Source organism: Vidua macroura, chromosome 30 (assembly GCF_024509145.1).
Source record: "Vidua macroura isolate BioBank_ID:100142 chromosome 30, ASM2450914v1, whole genome shotgun sequence".
Taxonomy (NCBI): Eukaryota; Metazoa; Chordata; class Aves; order Passeriformes; family Viduidae; genus Vidua; species Vidua macroura.
The window spans coordinates 780,293-801,874 of record NC_071600.1 but is presented as its reverse complement, the minus strand read 5'-3'; the positions used below and the strand labels follow the sequence as shown (position 1 = coordinate 801,874).

The window sequence follows — 21,582 nt, the reverse complement described above, 5'->3', positions numbered from 1 at the left end:
CTCTGCCTTGATTTCCCTCTGCTCTACTACAGTTCATCAGGAAGTTTCTGTAGTGGTTTTGGTTTACCAGTTTGAGATTTCTCGGCCAATGCATCAATTAGTGTGGTGGGTTCATTGTTGGCTAATTACCAGTGCACTCACTAGAATATACTTACTCATTTCCTGCTGTGAGGTAGGATTAGGAGAAAGGCAAAGTGGGCTCAAAACTTTAAATGCGTATAAAGAAAAGTTTACAATAGTCAGTAAAAGAAAGAGTAATAAGAATCAGGACAAAACTTTCAGAAAACCTCTCCCTACAACTCTTACTGACAATGTAAGGAGACAAAACCTAAAATTTTCAGTCAGTTTTCCAGCTCTAGAATAGTCTTTCTTCTATTCACTTAGGGAGAGGTGTCTCTATTTCATGCTATGGAGACTTCTCCACAAGAAAACAGTTCTCTTGTGGCTCTCAATTTCCACAAATAGCAGCCACTCAGAAAAACTGAAATCATGAAGTCCCTCCCATTTTTTCACAGCTTTTCCCACAGCTGTGTTTATGGGCCATGTCAGCTTATGGAGCATTAGTTTACAGATGAGCTGTTTAAGAGTAAAGGTTCTCTTCATCTTTTTCTGAAATCATCTTCATCTCTGGGAACAGAGGTCTTCTTCTCTCCCTGAGGGTACAAGGTCTCATCACTCTTCTCTCTTTCTCTGTTCAGACTCCTCATGGGATCACAGCTGCTTCAACATTTGGTTACTTTAGCATGGAGGCCTTTGCTGAAGAACTCATCTCCCCCTTCTTTTCAATGCGTTTTAGGTTTACCAGAGGATTTCAGCCCCAAGATCAAGGCATCTCCTCATCCCTCCCATCTGGGACTGAACTTCCTCCTCACTGACCTCCGTGTCTTCACGTTGCTCCTCTGTGTGCCTGCACTTTGTCCTTTTCTCTCACTGGAGGGAGGATGGAAGCACGGGAAGAGTCAATATCTGAGCCGGGGCCTGCAGATGGTTGCGTGAGCCCGGCCGGGCTGGGTCCTTGCGGCCGGAGCTGTTTTCCCATGGAGGTTTGTGTAGCGGCTGCGCTGGGGCTGTGTCAGGCTGGGCGGCGCTGGGGGCAGGGCCAGGATCTCAGCAGCCAGGCCAGAGCAGAGCAGCAGCACGGCCGGGGCCGATGGCTTCTCCTGGCCCTGCCCGCTGGTTGCGGGCCAAGCCCAAGGGCGGCAGAAGCTTGGCCGAGCCGGCCCGGCCCGGGGCTGCTCCTGGGGCCCGGCGGATCCTGGCTGGGCCCGGGCTGGCGGCGGGGCAGGGCTCGGCAGCGGCCAGATGTCAGCAAGCGCAGCCACGGCCCGGCCCGGCCTCGGCCCCGCGGCCTCCCCTCCCCTGCCCGGCAGCCCATGGGGCCTGGCGGGCTCCCTGGGAAGGGGCCCGGCCCCACGGCAGGAGCCGCCCGGCCCGCCCCGGCCCAGACGGGGGCTGGCCCGGCCTTGGCACCTCTTTGCTGGCCAGAAGGGAAAGAGACCCAGCCAGGCTTTCTCCATCTTTAACTTGTGTCTTCACAGAGGCGTGTGCAGTTTCCTTAGTGGTTTAACAGATTGTCAATTCTCAAAGCTAATTACTGATTGGGTTTTTTGTCAGACACGGAGGAAACTGCTAGCAGTGTCTCTCAGGACATCACTTCCGTGATGCAAAACCACCACAACAGCACAGAGCACTGAGCTCCTCTGTCCATATGTAGTGGTCATGTGCCTGAGGCCTCAGAACCCCACCTTGGGAGATCTCTGGGCCCACTCCAAGGTTTTTCAAATGAAAACATTCAGCTTATAGAAAATCACCAGAGGATAGAGCCAGCCCAACCTGTCTGTCCTGGCTATTTTTATCTGGGAGCAATCCTTGGATACAGGGAATTTGGGAGGCCAAATTCTAATTATTGTCATGGACCCTGGACAAGAAAGCCAGTTCTTTTCCATAGGAAGGAAGGAACAGAGCCTCAGTGTTTCCCGGGGGGATGAGAGGTGACCATCAGAATGCAAGGCCAGCTAGAGCTGGCAGGTTTTTTCCTGGGAGATACCCTTGCATACAGGAAATTTTTTAGGGAGGGTACCAATTTTGGCTCTGGGCATCTGAGAAGACGGACATTTTTTTTCCATAGCAAGGAAAGCACGGAGCCCCAGTGCTCCAGGAGCTGATGAGAGGCAGCCCTTGGCATTCCAACATCAGCCAGACCTGTCAGGTGGCCCCTGGGAGGCCAAGCCAGCCAGACCTGTTCCATGTGCCCTCGGTTCCATGGGGCCCCACAGTGTCCCAATGGTCCCTTGCTCCCAGGAGGCCCTGAGGTGTCACAATGCCCCCTTGGTGACACGAGGCCCTGAAGGGTCCTCATGGTCTCCATGGTTCCATCAGGCCCCACAGAGTCAGAATGGTCTCTGGGTCCATGAAGCCCCGCTGTGTCACCATGGCCCCTTGGTTCCATGGGCTCCAGTGGTGCCACAATGATCCCCTTGGTTCCATGAGGTCCCCACAGTGTCACAGGGATCTCCATGGGAAGGAAAGAAGCGAGCCCCAGTGTGGCAGGGGCAGCCACCAGAGACCAAGGCCAGCCAGACTTGATGGTACTGGCAGAATTTGGCTGGGAACAACCCTTGGATATAGGGAATTTGGGAGGTGGAATACCAATTTCGGCCATTTCTGCATACATAAGAAGGACGGTCCTATTCCGTAGGAAGGAAAACACTGAGCCCAAGTTTTTCAGGAGCAGAAGAAGAGAGAGGTGGCTCCTGGAAGGCCAAGCCAGCCAGACCTGTTTCTCCTGGAAGCTTTTGTCATGGAGGAATCTTTGGATATATAGAATTTGGGAGGAGGAATCTCTATTTTAACCATGAGAACCTTGAGAAGAAAGAAGATTATCTTCCATTGGAAGGAAGGCACAGAGCCCCAGTGTTTGGATAGCAGGTGAGAGGCAGCTCTCAAGAGGCCTAGAGCCTGTCTGTCCTGGCTGCTTTCATTTGAGAGCAATCCTTGGATATACGGAGTTTTGGAGGTGGAATCCCAGTTTTGACCATGGGTGCCGGGACAGGAAGATAAGTTCTTTTTTCTAAGAAGGAAAGCACAGACCCCCAGTGTTTCTGAGACACATGAGTGCCAGCCCTCAGGAAGCCAAGGCCAGCCAGACTTGTCAGTCCTGGCAGCTTCTGTCTGGGAGCTGTCCTTGGATATAGGGAATTCTGGAGGCAGATCCACAATTATGGCCATGGGTGCCTGCTCGAGATGGATGTTTTTTCCCACAAGATATAAAAGCACATTATCTCAGTGTTTGAAAGACAGATGCGAGGTGGCCTCTGCATGGCCAAGGCAGCCAGACCTGTCTTTTGTGGCAGATTTCATCTGGAAACAAACCTTGAAATATAGGAAAATTTGGAGAAATAATCTCGGTTTTGACCCTGGGTCACTGGAGGACAAGGACAGTTCTCTCTTATAGGAAGGAAAGCCCAGAGCCACAGTGCTTCAGGGGCAGATGAAAAGCAGCCCTCGACATGCCAAGGTCAGCCGGACCTGTCAGGTGGTCCCCAGGAGCCCCAGCCAGCCAGACCTGTTCCATGTTCCCTTGGTTTCGTGGGACCCCACAGTGTCACAATGGTCTCCTTGGTTCCATGAGGCCCTGGAGTGTCACAATGTCCCCCTTGCTTCTGCAGTGTCACAATGGCCCCGTGCTTCCATGAGGCCTTGCAATGTCACAATGGCTTTGTGGTTCCACAAAGCCCTGATGTGTCACAATGGCCCCTCGGCTCCACGCGCCCTCGCTGTGTCACAACGGCTCCTCTGTGACACTGCAGCTCCACAAGGTCACCATGGACCCTTGGTTCCTTGGGGCCCCCGAGTTCCACAATGGTCTCCTTGATTCCATGAGGGAGCACAGTGTCACAATGGCCCCTTGGTTCCACGAGGTTCCGTAGTGTCACCATGGTGTCCTTGGACCCTCACTGTCACCACTGACCCATGGCTCCATGAGGTTCCCCAGTGTCACCGTGGTCGCTGTCAGAGGCTGGATGAGATCGATGTCCCGAGACCCCTTGGGATGCTCGGAATGCCCGTGTGGGGCCAGGGCCGGGTCAGGCCTTGGTTTGTGGTGGGGCAGAGCCCTGCCCCCAGCCCTGGCCTGGCACAGCTGTCAATCACACAGCAGGGGCGGTGCCAACCCAGCTCTGATTGGCTGAGCTGTCAATCCATCACACAGCAGGGGCAGTGCTAACCCAGCTCTGATTGGCTGAGCTGTCAATCAATCACACAGCAGGGGCGGTGCCAACCCAGCTCTGATTGGCTGAGCTGTCAATCAATCAACACCAGCAGTGCCTACCCTGACTCTGATTGGGCAATCAGCTGGCAGTCCCACCCCAGGGGCGGGCCCATGGAGGCCCAGGCAGTTAAAAGCCGGTGCTCGAGGCCAGCCCATGGTCTGGATCCTGCCTTCTCCTGGGGTTCCTCTGTTGGCGACGCTGGAACCTGAGCAGTTGGTGCCTGTGTGTGTCTTTCTACAGATCTTCTGTCTTTCTGCTGTTCTCTCTTTCTTCTTCTTCTAATCCAACTTACCTGGAACATTTTTGGGTAGCTTAACATCTTAAGGCTTAAAGGTTTTTTAGGTTAAATGGGCTAAGTTGGTGAAGTTAATACTATGATAAGAGGTTATGTTGAAGTGGATGTTGTATGAAACCCTTTGCTCCACTTCCTTGATTGTCAATATTTTGCCAGTAAAATTTTGTGTCATTTTGACCTCTTAGCTCAGTTGGTTAGAGCATGGTGCTGGTATCACTGAGGCTGTGGGTTCAATCCCTGTATGGGCCATTCACTTAAGAACTGGACTTGATGATCCTTGTGGATCCCTTCCTAACAAGAAGAATATTCTTTCATTCTGCTGTGTTGAGAATATCTGGTTGGTGTTTCTCCTGTGCACCAAACTCAAGTAAAGGAACCTTTGTTTCCCCCTGGCATTTCAGAGTTCTGGGGTGTTACAGCCCCGCAGGCTCACAATGGCCTCTTGTTTCCATGAGGCCCCACAGTGTCACACTGGCCCCTTGGTTCCATGAGGATCTGGAGTGTCACACAGGTTTGTGACATTTGTCCTTGCTGCCCCTCACATCCCACTGCCCCACAAACAGCCCCGAGCCACCCGTGAGGGACAGGCCCTGCTGTGCCAGGCTGGGCTCAGGGCTTGGCCTTTCTGCTTCCCCCAGCCAGCCCAGGCCTTGCTCAGCATTGCAGTTCCCTGCTCTGAGCCTTTGGCTCCCTGCAGTCCTGGCCTCAAGGATCTGCTCTCACCAGTGCCTGGGGAGCCTTTGGCAGTGCCTGCCCTCAGTGGGACCCAGTGATGCTCCAAGGGACTTGGAGTTTTGCTTCTGACTCCTTGAACAGCTTCTTAAGCCTTCTCAGTGTCTGAGTGTCCTGGACACAGCCCCAAATCCATCATGGGGATCTTTAAATATAGAAAGCCTTTGGGGTTCTTTCACTTACTTAAATGGTCTTCAAATCTCCACGGCTTGTGCAACTGATTGTAGTCAGTTTGGAGTTCTGTTGAAGAGAAAGATTTCAAAGTGCACCTCATAATTTTTTTCTTTAGTCAAGTGAGTATTTTTTTAAAATTTCCGGTTCAGAGAAGAGGTGATAGAAGCATTCCTCAGGTGATCTTGATGCTGAATGTCTCCATAGGAGGTCTGGGCATGTAGAAGAATGAGCCCCTTGAGGGCTGACCCTGTTTGGACAAGCTGCTCCTCAGCCCCAGCCTCACCACGTCTGACATGGCCCACCTGGCACTGACATCCCTGTGCCCTGCAGCAGAACCTTGTCCCTGAGCTCTGCAGCTCCATGTCCCAGCCCAGTGCACCGTGTCCCACCTGCTCTCCTCAGGGCTCTGCCTGCACACAGGCCCAGGAGAAGTTTTCCTCTTGGGAAGGAAAGAATGGAAAAGCCTGAGCAGGTTTCCTGAACAACAAACCCCACTCAGGAAGCACCTGCTCAGTACAGGCTGCCTGGAGTGGTGTCACCTTTCTACAAGGGACAGTGTGGCCAGAAATGATCTCTGAAAGCAGAATTCTCTGAGTCTCCCAGGTGTCCCTGTCCTTTCCCTGGATCTCTGTTGCAGATGGAAGCTGCTGGTGCCATCCTCACCTTTAACCTCTCTTTTGAATGCAAACAGATATTCCCAGCTGTGTTAAGCAGGATTTGCTCAATGTTTCTATAAATCTTTTGTGTTCCCCATGGAATGAAGGGGCCATTTTGGCACTGAGGGGGTGACGTGGAAGCAAGGAGTCACTTGTGACCCTGGGGTCCCATGGAAGCAAGGGGCCATGGTGACACAGCAGGGCCACGTGGATCCAGTGGTCCATTGTGACACTCACTGTGGATACAAGGAGACCATGGAGACACCCCCAGAACCTCATGGAACCAAGGAGTCCACGGTGACCCAGCGGGGCTGCATGGAGCCAATGGCCCATGGTGACACTGCCCATCCAAGGAGGCCATTTGGACACTGCGGAAGCTCATGGAGCCAGGTAGGCCATTGTGACACTGAGGAACTTCATGCCACCAAATATCCATGGTGACACAGCAGGGCACCACGGGAACCCAGGAACCGCTGCTGGCAGTGCGGAAACTCATGGAACCAGGGGCCCTTGTGGCACTGCAGAACCAACACAGCTGCTGCACCTTGTCCCCGGGCCCTGCACAGCTCCTTGGGAGGCACGGCAGGAGCAGCACCCTGGGAGCCTCGGGAATGCCCCTCTGGCATCCATGGCACACGCTCCCAGGGGCTGGAATTCCAGTTCCCAGCCAGGAAAAGATCTTCCTGCCCCTTAAGGCAAAACTCTTATGGAAGAGCCAAAAGCCAAGTGGAGCAAGATCCTACAGTGACATTTCACTGCCAGCCTTCATAACTTCACCCATGGTGGTTGTAGCTCCTGGATTGGGAATGAAATCAGGGCAGGGCCTTTGGTGGGAGCTGCCCTGGCTCAAGGGAGACACTGAGAGAGAAACAGAGCAGGCAAAGAAAGGCAAGAGAGAAAAGAGGACACAAATACAAACAGCTGAGAAGGCGGCACTCGGGAAAACAAACCAGAACTGATGGAAAATGAATGGGACAGGAATGAATAATTCTGAATATTTTATTTACTGCTAAAATACATCCTGCCCACCCAGTCCCACACAACCCCAATCCCACTGCTCCAAATTTGGATCCCACTTCTCCCAATCTTCTTCCAACTGCATCTCACCCTAGAGGCTAAGGAACTGAGTAATTTTGGCATGGGATTGAGGTTTTTTGAGATGGGGACAAGCCATTTTTAGATGGGATTGAGCTTCTTTGCGGTAAGATTGCGTTGTTTTCAGTGGGACGGTGGTTTGTTGTTTGGAATGCAGAGAGATGAAGAACACTGCCCAAAATCCCCCAAGGACCATCAAGTCTTCCATAATATGTCCCCAAACTATAAATTCCCTCTCAATTAGCTGCGAAATGGTGAGACTTCAGACATCTCTGACAAATTTCTTTCTTTTTTTGTCCTATTTGAGGTGTTTTTATGGGATGAAGATAGATCAGAAGAATATTAGGGCCAAACCAAAATGATAACCAGCCAGGTGTCTTCCCTCTGTGTATCACAGGGAATGTGGGTCACCGGGGCTCTGACCAACGTGGGTCCTCCCATGGGGGATGGAGTTGGAGCAGTGCACAAAGCTCTTCCTGCCGTCGGGGCACTTGCAGGGCTTCCCTTAGCGGTGGGTCCGTTGGTGTCGGGTCAATGCAGAGCTGCTGGAGAAGCTCTTCCCACACTGGGGACACTCGTAGGGCCTCTCCCCAGTGTGGATGTGCCGGTGCTTGACGAGGGTGGAGCTGTGCTTGAAACCCTTCCTGCAGTCAGGGCAGCGGAAGGGCCTCTCCTCTGTGTGAATCTGCTGATGCACAAGGAGACTGGAGCTGGTGTGAAAGCTCTTCTGACACTCGGGACACTCGTAGAGCCTCTCCCCTGTGTGGACCATTTGGTGGATGATCAGTTTGGACCTATGGCTGAAGCTCTTCCCACATTGCTCACACTTGTATGGCCTTTCCCCAGTGTGGATGATCTGGTGGCTGATCAAGTAGGACCTTCGGCTGAAGCTCTTCCCACATTCCCCACACTCGTAGGGCCTTTCCCCAGTGTGGATGCGTTGGTGGATGATGAGGTTGGATCTGCAGCTGAAGCCCTTCCCACACTCCCCACACTCGTAGGGCCATCCCCCGGTGTGGATCATCTGGTGGCAGATCAGGTTGTTTCTCCGCCTGAAGCTCTTCCCACACTCCAAGCACTTGTGGGGCTTCTCCCCATCATGGAGCTGCTCATGGACCACCAGCTCCGAGCTCTGGCTGAAGCTCTGTCCACCTTCCTGGCCCAGGGTGGGTCTTTCCTCCTCAGACCACCCTAGGCTGGGTTTGCAGCCCCTCCTCCTGTGGGATCTCTGGGGCTTTTCCTCCCCGTTGGATTCCTGTGCCATGGAGCCGCTCAAAAAGGCCTCTTCCATGAGGTTCTGCCGTGGGGATTTGTCCTCCCTGGTTTCCATCCTCAGCTCCTGCTCTGGGGGCGGAAGGACAAGGAGAGGATGGGATTTGACTCCGTGCCAGAGGGAAGGGGAAGGAGATCCCCCCAGTGCATCCCCAGCAAGACGGCGTCGGCAGCGGGGTTGTCCTGCAGCTGGGGGCCATGGAGGACATGGGGGAGATGGAGCAGGAGAGAGAGGGAAAGGGGCACTGAGTTCCTCCTCACCTGCCTGGGTGTCCCGGGGCATCTTCCTCATCCTTGCAGCCTTATCCTCCATCTGGTGAAGGTTTGGCAATGGGAAATTCTGTTTTGGGAGGAAAACAAGGGATGAGAACATTGAGTTTTGTGCTGGTTTGGAGCAAATCACTCTAAACCAGAATTATAATTTAATAAGAAAATTAGGATCAAGGCAATGATCCAGAAACACTGGCTTAATATGACAGAGTCAGGATATAACCTGACACCCCGTTGGTCAGGGCGGTGGTAGCAGTCTGATGAAATGGTGGCTGCAGTCCTGTTGGAGTGATGAACGTGATTCTGTCAAAGCAGGGATCCTGTAGAAGGGTCTGGTCTTCCTCTGAAGGTCCAGTGGTGCTGATGGAGCTCTTGTCCTCTGGGAATCCAGTAGGCAAGGTGGTCCTGGTGTTGCAAGGGTGAGATTATATGCAGGTAGGAATGCTTGGTTCCTCCCCCTGGGTGGAGCATCCCACAATGGGATGATGTAATTTTATCAGTCCTGCAGTGACACTCAATGGCCCATTAACAGAAGATGGCCCCTGGAGGGCGTTATCAGGGCTGAGTCATGGCAGAGATAAAGAACACTGCCCCACCTGTTTATCACAGTTCATGAAGATGGTGACTGAAAACACACTTTTGGTTACATCTTACATTGTCACCTGAAACAGTGAGGAAATCCTGCTCGGGGTGGGGGGTGAACAGCACCCCCCTTACCCAAACTGGCTCAGGTGTAAAACCCCCACCCTGGGAAGGCCCTGCACACAGGGGACAATGTCACACTTGCCCTGCCCCAGGGGAGGTCTCTGTCCCTGTCACTCCCTTGCTCTCCCCCCTTTGCTCTTTTTTTCCTCTCTCTCTCTACCTCACATTTACTGTTCAATAAAATCCACTTGGGATTTGGTCTCGTTAGCACCTTAATTGGGGCAGAGGCAACTCTAACAATTTTATTAACCAGATTGTGACATTATTTTAGCTCAGTGAGTTCAGGGCACTGTTGTGTGACCCCAAGTGCCTTTAACAACAGCATGGTTCCCTCTCCTGAGGCTCTGGCTCTTTCTGGAGGAACTCTTGGAAACCTGGACACAGTTTCCTTTGAGTGACTTGTCCCTGTCCCTGTCACCCCAGGCCATTCCCCAGGGGGTCTCCATCGTTCACACCTCAGGGAATGCCTGGGGGCTCTCCCTCCCTCTCACCCTGTGCCAGGGGGTACTCAGGGCAGTCTCTCTCCGTCTCAGCCCAGGGGATGCTCGGGGGTCTCTGTCTCCTTGCCCTGGGGGATGCTCAGGCGGTCTCCATCCCTCTGGCCTCAAGGAATGCTTGTGCAGGGCTGGGGACCAGGGGCTCTGTGTCCCTCTCACCGCTGAGGGTGCTCGGGGCTGGGGGGGCTCTCTGACCTTCTCATCCCTGGGGAGGCCAGGGGGGTCTCTGTCCCTCTCAGCCCTGGTGTGACCCTGCCCAAACATCATCAGGGTCAGAAAGACAGAGACACCCCCAAACCCCCTGAAAGGCTGAACCTGGGATTTGGTTTGGACTGAGGATTTAGGAAGGGGCTGGAATTGGGGCTGGGGTTGGAGCTGGAGCTGAGATTTGGATTAGAGCTGGGATTGGGGTTAAGGCTAGACATGGGATTGGCCTTAGGGCTGGGGTTGGGATTGGGTCTGGGGCTAGACGAGTCTGGCACTGGGATGAGATTAAATACAGAACTGTGAGTGTGTCTAAACGTGGAGTGAGATTGAGACCAGGATCAGGGTCAGGTTTGGGACTGAGCGCACGCAGAGCGGGGCAGGGGGGATGTCACTGCAGGATGTCCCTGGCATGGTCCCAGCCCTCCTCAGGCACCTCCAAACATGGGGGGCAGCTGGCTGCTCCAAGATCCAGGTGCTCCCACGCTGCCCCTCAATAGCAGGCGAGCATTCCCTGAGGGCAGCCCTGAATGTGACCCTTGGGGCTCTGGGATCAGCCCTCACATCCCTGTGGGAGCAGCTGCTTCCTGAGGAAGGGTGAAGCCCAGCTGTCCTTTCCTTCTGGCGCCTCCTCCTCTCCTCAGCTGAGGATCTCAAACTCCCCAGGAGCAGGAAAGTCCCCATTCCCTGTTTCCTTGCGGCTGCAGTCTGAACATCCACTCAGAACGAAGAACTTTCTGACAGCCCTGATGAAGGACACCAGGAGGAGTTTGTGAGAAAGGGAGGAAATTGTATTTTGATAGGAAATACAAGTTACAAAATTATTTCTTTCTGTCACATTCATTTTCAGTCAGTTGCAGTTCTGTTTACAGAGTGCCACCTTCTCAGCTGTTTGTGTTTGGGTCCTCTTTTCTCTCCTGCCTTTCTTTGCCTGCTCTGTTTCTCTCTCAGTGTCTCCCTTGACCCAGGGCAGCTCCCACCAAAGGCCCTGCCCTGATTTCATTCCCAATCCAGGAGCTACAACCACCATGGGTGAAGTTATGAAGGCTGGCAGTGAAATGTCACTGTAGGATCTTGCTGCACTTGGCTTTTGGCTCTTCCATAAGAGCTTTGCCTTCAAGGGCAGGAAGATCTTTTCCTGGCCGGGAACTGGAATTCCAGCCCCTGGGAGCGTGTGCCATGGATCCCAGAGGGGCATTCCCAAGGCTCCCAGGGTGCTGCCCCTGCTGTGCCTCCCAAGGAGGTGTGCAGGGCCAGGGGACAAGGTGCAGCAGCTGTGTTGGTTCTGCAGTGCCACAAGGGCCCCTGGTTCCATGAGTTTCCGCACTGCCAACAGCGGTTCCTGGGTTCCCGTGGTGCCCTGCTGTGTCACCATGGATATTTGGTGGCATGAAGTTCCTCAGTGTCACAGTGGCCTACCTGGCTCCATGAGCTTCCGCAGTGTCCAAATGGCCTCCTTGGATGGGCAGTGTCACCATGGGCCATTGGCTCCATGCAGCCCTGCTGGGTCACCGTGGGCTCCTTGGTTCCATGAGGTTCTGGGGGTGTCTCCATGGTCTCCTTGGATCACAGTGTCACAATGGACCACTGGATCCACGTGGCCCTGCTGTGTCACCATGGCCCCTTGCTTCCATGGGACCCCAGGGTCACAATTGACTCCTTGCTTCCACGTCACCCTCTCAGTGTCAAAATGGCCCCTTCCTTCCATGGGGAACACAAAAGATTTATAGAAACATTGAGCAAATCCTGCTTAACACAGCTGGGAACATCTGTTTGCATTCAAAAGAGAGGTTAAAGGTGAGGATGGCACCAGCAGCTTCCATCTGCAACAGAGATCCAGAGAAAGGACAGGGACAGAGAATCCAGCTGGGAGACTCAGAGAATTCTGCTTCCAGAGATCATTTCTGGTCACACTGTCCCTTCTAGAAAGGTGACACCACTCCAGGCAGCCTGTACTGAGCAGGTGCTTCCTGAGTGGGGTTTGTTGTTCAGGAAACCTGCTCAGGCTTTTCCATTCTTTCCTTCCCAAGAGGAAAACTTCTCCTGGGCCTGTGTGCAGGCAGAGCCCTGAGGAGAGCAGGTGGGACACGGTGCAATGGGCTGGGACATGGAGCTGCAGAGCTCAGGGACAAGGTTCTGCTGCAGGGCACAGGGATGTCAGTGCCAGGTGGGCCATGTCAGACGTGGTGAGGCTGGGGCTGAGGAGCAGCTTGTCCAAACAGGGTCAGCTCTCAAGGGGCTCATTCTTCTACATGCCCAAACCTCCTAAGGAGACATTCAGGATCAAGGTCACCTGGGGAATGCTTCTATCAGCTCTTCTCTGAAGTGGAAAATAAAAAAATACTCACTTGACTAAACAAAAAAGGTCATGAGGTGCACTTTGAAAACTTCCTCCTGAACAGAACTCCAAACTGACTCCAATCAGTAGCACAAGCCCTGGAGACTTGAAGACCATTGAAGGAAGACAAAGAGCCCGCAAAGACTTTTTGTATTTTAATGAGCCCTACATTGGATTTGGGACTGAATCCAGGACACTCAGGCACTGAGAAGGCTGAAGAAGCTGCTCAGGGAGTCAGAAGCAAAACTCCAGGTCCCCTGGAGCATCACTGGGCCCCACTGAGGGCAAGGACTGCCAAAGGCTCCCCAGGGACTGGTGAGAGCAGATCCTTGAGGCCAGGACTGCAGGGAGCCAAAGGCTCAGAGCAGGGAACTGCAATGCTGAGCAAGGCCTGGGCTGGCTGGGGGAAGCAGAAAGGCCAAGCCCTGAGCCCAGCCTGGCACAGCAGGGCCTGTCCCTCACGGGTGGCTCGGGGCTGTTTGTGGGGCAGTGGGATGTGAGGGGCAGCAAGGACAAATGTCACAAACCTGTGTGACACTCCAGATCCTCATGGAACCACGGGGCCAGTGTGACACTGTGGGAAGTTGTGGAACCAAGGGTTCACAGTGGCACTGTTGGGCCCATGGAACCAAGGGGCCAGTGTGACACTCTGGGGCCTCATGGAAACAGGAGGCCATTTGAGCCTGTGGGGCTGTAACACCCCAGAACACTGAAATGCTGGGGGGAGCCAAAGGCTCCCTTACATGAGTTTGGTGCTCAGGAGAAACACCAACCAGATATTCTCACCATGGCCAGATGAAAGAATATTCTTCTTGTTAGGAAGGGACCCACAAGGATCATCAAGTCCGGCTCTTCAGTGAATGGCCCACACAGGGCTTGAATCCACAGTCTCAGTGATACCAGCACCATGCTCTAACCAACGGAGCTAAGAGGTCAAAATGACACAAAATTTTACTGGCAAAATATAAACAATCAAGGAACTTGAGCAAAGGGTTTATTACAACATCCATTTCAACATAAACCCCTTATAATAGCATTAACTTCATTAACTTAGCCCATTTAACCTAAAAACCTTTAAGCCTTAAGATGATAAGTTACCCAAAAATGTTCCAGGTAAGTTGGATTAGAAAGAGGAAGAAGAAATAGAGAACAACAGAAAGACAGAAGATCTCTAGAAAGACACACACACAGGCACCAACTGCTCGGGTTCCAGCGTCGCCAACAGAGGCACCCCAGGAGAAGGCAGGATCCAGACCATGGGCTGGCCTCGAGCTCCGGCTTTTAACCCCCTGGGCCTCCATGGGCCCGCCCCTGGGGTGGGACTGCCAGTTGATTGCCCAATCAGAGTCAGGGTAGGCACCAGCTGGTGTTGATTGATTGACAGCTCAGCCAATCAGAGCTGGATTGGCACTGCCCCCTGCTCTGTGATTGACAGCTGTGCCAGGCCAGGGCTGGGGGCGGGGCTCTGTCCCACCACAAACCAAGGCCTGACCCGGCCCTGGCCCCACACGGGCATTCCGAGCATCCCAAGGGGTCTCGGGACATCGATCTCATCCAGCCTCTGACAGCGACCACGGTGACACTGGGGAACCTCATGGAGCCATGGGTCAGGTGTGACAGTGCGGGTCCAAGGACACCATGGTGACACTACGGAACCTCATGGAACCAAGGGGCCATTGTGACACTGTGCTGCCTCATGGAATCAAGGAGACCATTGTGGAACTCGGGGGCCCCAAGGAACCAAGGGTCCGTGGTGACCTTGTGCAGCCCGCAGTGTCACAGAGGAGCCGTTGTGACACAGCGAGGGCGCATGGAGCCGAGGGGCCATTGTGACACATCAGGGCTTTGTGGAACCACAAAGCCATTGTTACATTGCAAGGCCTCATGGAAGCACGGGGCCATTGTGACACTGCAGAAGCAAGGGGGACATTGTGACACTCCAGGGCCTCATGGAACCAAGGAGACCATTGTGACACTGTGGGGTCCTACGAAACCAAGGGAACATGGAACAGATGTGGCAGGCTGGGCCTCCTGGGGGCCACCTCTCATCTGCCTTTGAGACACTGGGACCATGTGCTTTTCTTTCTTATGGGAAAAAAACATCCATCTCCCCCAGGCACCCATGGCCAATATTGGGGAACTGCGTCCAGAATTCCCTATATCCAAGGGTTCATCCCAGGCAAAATCTGCCAGTACCACCAAGTCTGGCTGGCCTTGGCCTCTGGTGGCTGCCCCTGCCACACTGGGGCTCGCTTCTTTCCTTTCCATGGAGATCCCTGTGACACTATGGGGACCTCATGGAACCAAGGGGATCATTGTGGCACCACTGGAGCCCATGGAACCAAGGGGCCATGGTGACACAGCGGGGCTTCATGGACCCAGAGACCATTCTGACTCTGTGGGGCCTGATGGAACCATGGAGACCATGAGGACCCTTCAGGGCCTCGTGTCACCAAGGGGGCATTGTGACACCTCAGGGCCTCATGGGAGCAAGGGACCATTGGGACACTGTGGGGCCCCATGGAACCGAGGGCACATGGAACAGGTCTGGCTGGCTTGGCCTCCCAGGGGCCACCTGACAGGTCTGGCGGATGCTGGAATGCGAAGTGATGCCTCTCGTCAGCTCCTGGAGCACTGGGGCTCCGTGCTTTCCTTGCTATGGAAAAGAACTGTCCCTCTTTTCAGATGCCCATAGCTAAAATTGGTACCCTCTCTAAAAAATTTCCTATTTTTAAGGGTATCTCTCAGAACAAAACCTGCCAGCTCTGGCTGGCCTTGGCCTCTGGTGGTCACCTCTCATCTACCCCTGAAACACTGAGGCTCTGTTCCTTCCTTGCTATGGAAAAAAAACAGCCTTCTTGCCAAGGGACCATGGCCAAAATTAGAATTTGGCCTCCCAAATTCTGTAAATCTATGACTTGCTCCCAGACAAAAGTAGCCAGGACAGACAGGTCAGGCTGGCCCAGTAATCTGGTGATTTTCTTAGACTATAAGCTGAATGTTTTCATTTGAAAACACCTTGGAGAGCACCCAGAGATCTCCCAAGGTGGGATTTTGAGGCCTTGGGCACATGACCACTACATATGGACAAAGGAGCTCTGTGCTCTGTGCTGTTGTGGTGGTTTTGCATCACACAAGTGATGTCCTGAGAGAAGCTGATAGCAGTTTCCTCCGTGTCAGACAAAAAACAATCAGTAATTAGCTTTGAAAACTGACAATCTGTTAAACCACTAAGGAAACTGCACTCGCCTCTGTGAAGACACAAGTTAAAGAGGAAGAAGCCTGGCTGGGTCTCTTTCCCTTCTGGCCAGCACAGAGGTGCCAAGGCCGGGCCAGCCCCCGTCTGGGCCGGGGCGGGCCGGGCGGCTCCTGCCATGGGGCCGGGCCCCTTCCCAGGGAGCCCGCCAGGCCCCATCGGCTGCCGGGCAGGGGAGGGGAGGCCGCGGGGCCGAGGCCGGGCCGGGCCGTGGCTGCGCTTGCTGACATCTGGCCGCTGCCGAGCCCTGCCCCGCCGCCAGCCCGGGCCCAGCCAGGATCCGCCGGGCCCCAGGAGCAGCCCCGGGCCGGGCCGGCTCGGCCAAGCTTCTGCCGCCTTTGGGCTTGGCCCGCAACCAGCGGGCAGGGCCAGGAGAAGCCATCGGCCCCGGCCGTGCTGCTGCTCTGCTCTGGCCTGGCTGCTGAGATCCTGGCCCTGCCCCCAGCGCCGCCCAGCCTGACACAGCCCCAGCGCAGCCGCTACACAAACCTCCATGGGAAAACAGCTCCGGCCGCAAGGACCCAGCCCGGCCGGGCTCACGCAACCATCTGCAGGCCCCGCCTCAGATATTGACTCTTCCCGTGCTTCCATCCTCCCTCCAGTGAGAGAAAAGGACAAAGTGCAGGCACACACAGGAGCAACGTGAAGACACCGAGGTCAGTGAAGAGGAAGTTGAGTCCCAGATGGGAGGGATGAGGAGATGCCTTGATCTTGGGGCTGAAATCCTCTGGTAAAGCTATTGAGAAGGATGGAATTGATACATCAGACTCTCTTTTTCCCTATAACGCATTGAAAAGAATGGGGAGATGACTTGTTCAGCAAAGGCCTCCATGCTAAAAGAAGGAAATGTTGCAGTAGCTGTGATCCCATGAGAAGCTTGAACAGAGAAGGAGAGAAGAGTGATGAGACCCTGTGTCCTCAGGGAGAGAAGAAGAAGATCTCTGTTCCCAGAGATGAGAATGATTTCAGAAATAAATGAAGAGAACCTTTGCTCTTAAACAGCTCATCTTTAAACTAATACCCCATAAACTGACATGGCCCATAAACCCAGCTGTGGGAAAAGCTGTGAAAATTTGGAGAGACTTCACGATTGCAGATTTTCCGAGTGACTGGTATTTGTGGAACTGAAAAGTCATGAGAGAACTGATTTTTTGTGGAGAAGTCGCCATATCATTAACAAGAGGAACTTCTCTCCCTAAGTGGACTGAAGAAAGACTATTCAGTGGAAAACTGACTGAAAGTTTTAGGATTTGGCTCTTTACATTGTCAGGTTGTATGGAGAGAGGAAGTGTTCTGAAAGTTTTGTTCTGATTCTTATTATTCTTCCTTTTAGGTACTATTAATAAACATTTTTAAAGTTTTGAGCCTATTTTGCCTTTCTCCTAATCCTATGTCACAGCAGGAAATGAGTAAGTATATTCAAGTGAGTGCACTGGTAATTAGCCAACACTGAACCCACCACACTAATTGATGCATTGGCCGAGAAATCTCAAATTGGTGAAAGAATGAACTGCACTAGAGCAGAGGGAAATCAAGGCAGAGCCATGGTTTGTCAGGACTTGCTTGATCCTAATGAGCCCCGTGGTGCATTTGGAGCTGAGCCCTGGAACCTCAGGGCCTGAGAGGAGATTGCACAAACCTTTGCAGGAGTCAAAGGCAGAAGAAAACCCCAAAGGGTCTCAAAGCATTAATGGGTGCCACTGAGGTCCATCTCCAACACAGGCTCCTCATGGACTCCTTGGAGGAGAGAACTGGAGGCCAGGATGGCACAAAAACCTCCCAGAGACTCAAAATTGCACAAAAAACATCTCTGTGTGGAAAGGAAAATCCAAAGTACCTGAAAAACCTTGAATATCTCAAAGCATTAATGAGCCCCACTGAGTGTCAGTACAAAGCTCTCAAGGGACTCGTTAAAGCAGATAATTGGGGCCATGATTGCACAAACCTCTCACAGAGTCTGTATCAAAAGGGAAACACCAAGTGCCTTAAAAGAACTGAAGTACCTTGAAGCATTAATGAGCCCCAGTGAGTGTTGTTCCTGACAAAGCCTCTCCAGGGACTAATTACAACAGATAATTGGAGGCCATGATTGCAGAAAGCTCTCAGAGACTGCAAGGCAAAAGCCAAAGCCAAAGTCCTTTGAAAAACCTGCAGTGCCTGGGAGCATTGTGGAGTCCCCAGGGCCATTCCTGAGCAAGGCTCCCCAGGGACTCCTTCCAGCAGATCCTTGAGGCCACTGGGATGTGGGCTAGGGGGGGATGCTGAGGGCAGGACAAGGGGCTGACAGTGGCCAGCCTGGCTGGGGCTGTGCCAGGAGGCCCCAGGGCCTCAGGACAAGGTGTCTCCTGACAGCCCTTGGTGGCACAGACCCTGCTGTGCCCCAGGCCACCAAGACTTGGCTTCCCTTTGTCCCCACCTGTCATCAGTGCCTCCAGTTCTCTGCTCTGCCTGGGGCCTGGGGACACTTTCTCAGTCGTGTCCCTCAGTGGGACCCATTAAAAGTCCAAGAAACTTTGGAGTTGGATTCTGACTTGGAGTTCTGGAGAGGTTTCTGCAGCTCCCTCTCAGGGCCTGATGTTCAGGGCCTGAGCACAAAGCCCCAGAGGCTCATTCAAGTCCTTGTGCTGTGTCTGTACTGCTGAGCTGGGCCGGGCTCCTGGCACAGAGGGTGATGCTGGTAAGCAAGCAGAGCTTGAAAAGCACATTTCTCTGGATGAGCAGCTCTTCTCCCAGCCCAGCAGGGCTGGGGCACTGCCTGCAGCCAGCGCGGGCACAGCCCAGAGGCACAGAGAGCTTCAGTCAGTCAGGGCTGGGAAGGTGCTGAGAAGTGCCTGGGGCAGAATCACTGCCAGCCCTTGGCACAGGAACCTCTGGCTGCAGGACAATGCAGCTGCAGCTCCTGCAGTGATCTCCTCAAGCTGGAACATGCCAATGCCCACAGCCCCTGTGAGTACATTCTCTGATGGTCTCTTGTGCAGAGCAGCCAGGGGTGCCCAGGGCTGTCCTGCAGAGCAGGGTCCTGCAGCCCAGGGCGCTGTGCTGGGCCAGGGACTCTGCTGCCTGCCAGGGACAGCTCTCAGCCGGCCCGGGGAGCTGCTGCCAGCACTGGGGGACAATATATGGGTGGAAGGAGACAGTTGGAATGGCTTGGAATTGTTCTCCTTGTGTGGTGAAGCTGCTGCACTGTTCACGACGGCTCCCAGCATGGCATTTAACTGCAGAACACTTCCAGGCAGTTTATACAGGGAGCACAGCAAGGCAGGGACTGCATAAATTCGCAAATACTGCATTTTTAATTCTGCTGCTCTGGGTTACCTGGATGGGAAATTGCACATAGATATTCATCTCTCAGTTTAGGCTGAGAAAAACAAAATTTTTCTCTATGACATTAATAAACCAGGCAGTGACAGAAATCAGCAAAGGGCCCCTTAGAGGCAGCATCAGTGTCGCTTTTCCAGCCTCCTCAGGGTTGGTCTGACATTGCCATCAGAGCCTGCAGAGCCAGAGCTGCCCCTGGGCAGTGCCTGAGCTGGGAGGGGTCTGCAGGGCAGAGCTGAGCCCCCAGGGCTGAGCTGGGCTCTGGCAGCACTGGCAGGGCCCAGCCCTGGGCACAGGGAAGCAGCTGCTGGCAGGGACAGCTCCAGGCAGCAGAGCCTGGGCAGGCAGTGGAGGGAAAGTGCCACCAGGACGGGCTGCGATATTTAAAGTTCTCTCCAAACTCAACCATTCCACGATTAATTTGATTACAGATCCCAATGCCAAGGCACAGCCAATGTCCAACAGCAGCTCCATCAGCCACTTCCTCCTGCTGGCACTGGCAGAGACGCGGCAGCTGCAGCTCCTGCACTTCTGCCTCTTGCTGGGCATCTCCCTGGCTGCCCTCCTGGGCAACGGCCTCATCATCAGCGCCGTAGCCTGCGGCCACCACCTGCACACGCCCATGTTCTTCTTCCTGCTCAACCTGGCCCTCAGCCACCTGGGCTCCATCTGCACCACTGTCCCCAAAGCCATGCACAATTCCCTCTGGGACACCAGCACCATCTCCTACACAACATGTGCTGCACAGCTCCTTTTCTTTCTGTTCTTCATCTCAACAGAGTTTTATCTCCTGACCATCATGTGCTACGACCGCTACGTGTCCATCTGCAAACCCCTGCACTACGGGACCCTCCTGGGCAGCAGAGCTTGTGCCCACATGGCAGCAGCTGCCTGGGCCAGTGCCTTTCTCAATGCTCTCATGCACACAGCCAATACATTTTCCCTGCCCCTGTGCCATGGCAATGCCCTGGGCCAGTTCTTCTGTGATATCCCACAGATCCTCAAGCTCTCCTGCTCCAAATCCTATCTCAGGGAACTTGGGCTCCTTGCTGTTAGTGCCTGTTTGGCATTTGGTTGTTTTGTGTTCATTGTTTTCTCCTATGTGCAGATCTTCAGGGCTGTGCTGAGGATCCCCTCTGAGCAGGGACGGCACAAAGCCTTTTCCACCTGCCTCCCTCACCTGGCCGTGGTCTCTCTGTTCCTGAGCACTGCAGCGTTTGCCAATCTCAAGCCCCCCTCCATGTCCTCCCCATCCCTGGATCTGGCCCTGTCAGTTCTGTACTCGGTGGTGCCTCCAGCCCTGAACCCCCTCATCTACAGCCTGAGGAACCAGGAGCTCACGGCTGCAGCGAGGAGACTGATGACTGGATGCTTTCAGAAACATTAAACTCCTGGCCAATTTCTGGAAATCACTTGTAATAAAAGCCAATTTTGATACTTCTTTTTGTTTTCATTTGGTGGTTTTCTTAGTTTTACTTTTTCCATACTGTCCACAAGGAAATGCCATGGTTTGTGCCATTTCTCATTCTGTTTCTCTCCACCTTCCCTGTGGCCACAGACTGTGTCAATGAGGGGCTGTGCTCTCAGTGGCTTTAAAGTAACTCAGGGATCTCCCAGCAAAGTTTTCTGCAGAGCTGCCCTTTTGTTGCCTTCTCTGGAGCTGCAGCAGCAATGTCTGTGTGCAGAGCTGGGGGCAGATCAGTGCTGGCACAGCAGCTGTGCCCAGCAGCAGCAGCAGCACTTGGTGTTGCCAGTGCTGCTCCCGTGGCCCTGCCCCGCTGCCCTGGTGGCCCTGGTGTTGCTGCAGGGCCTGAGTGCTCTCGGGGCCGGGCACAGTCCTGGGGGTGGCAGTGCCGGGGCTGCAGCAGGGACAGGCCATGGGCACTGCTGGGGCAGCGCTGACGCCTCAGGCCAGGGCCTGGGGGCTCCAGGCTCCTTGCCCAGGCTCTCTCAAGAACACGGCCAGGCCAATGCTCAGCACAGAAAACCCATGTGAGCAGCCCCAGAGTTGTGGTGTGGGGACATGAACCTGAGGGAGCACAAATGCCATCAGCCCCTGGGGCCAGGAAGGGCTGGGGGACGCCAGGGAAACCACTCAGCTTTGTCCTGGCCTCTGCACTCAGCCAGAAAGTTTGTTCCCATCAGCTGGGACTTTCCTGTCCCACTGCAGAGCCAGGGCTGCCTGGCCGCCACCCCCAAACTGCCCTGAGCATTTCCTTTGCTCCACCTTTGATTCTTTACTCTTCCTAATACAGATTTCTTCCCTTACCCCTGTTCCCTGCCCTGCACCCAGCCCATCCCTGTTTGCCCTTTCCTCTCTGGCCCCACTCCCCATTGCAGTTCCTGACTTGGCACCATGGGAACGTCCCTTGGGGAGCAGGATCATCCCACAAGTGCTGCAGGAATTGTCTGCAGGCTCCTGCAGTGCCTCGTGCTGCTCCCTTGCCAGAGGCAGCCCAGGCCAGGGGGGCACATCTGGGCTGCTGTGTCTGCCTGTGG

General features: G+C 54.0%; 1 protein-coding gene, 1 long non-coding RNA gene and 2 pseudogenes across 2 annotated transcripts; 3 read left to right on the top strand and 1 right to left on the bottom strand.

Moving 5' to 3' along the window:
- LOC128820668 (uncharacterized) overlaps positions 1-21,582 on the top strand; it is a 1,438,581-nt pseudogene that overhangs the window by 1,215,637 nt on the left and 201,362 nt on the right.
- The window catches only part of LOC128820670 (zinc finger protein 850-like), a 488,361-nt pseudogene that overhangs the window by 271,444 nt on the left and 195,335 nt on the right, over positions 1-21,582 (bottom strand).
- On the top strand, positions 6,381-7,591 carry LOC128820791 (uncharacterized). The gene is made up of 2 exons (XR_008440950.1): positions 6,381-6,518; positions 7,531-7,591. It is a non-coding gene; the product is annotated as an uncharacterized LOC128820791 (long non-coding RNA).
- On the top strand, positions 19,499-21,065 carry LOC128820760 (olfactory receptor 14J1-like). The gene has a single exon (XM_054001591.1). The coding sequence runs from the start codon at positions 19,538-19,540 to the stop codon at positions 20,468-20,470; it is 933 nt and encodes a 310-aa protein (XP_053857566.1). The 5' UTR covers positions 19,499-19,537; the 3' UTR covers positions 20,471-21,065.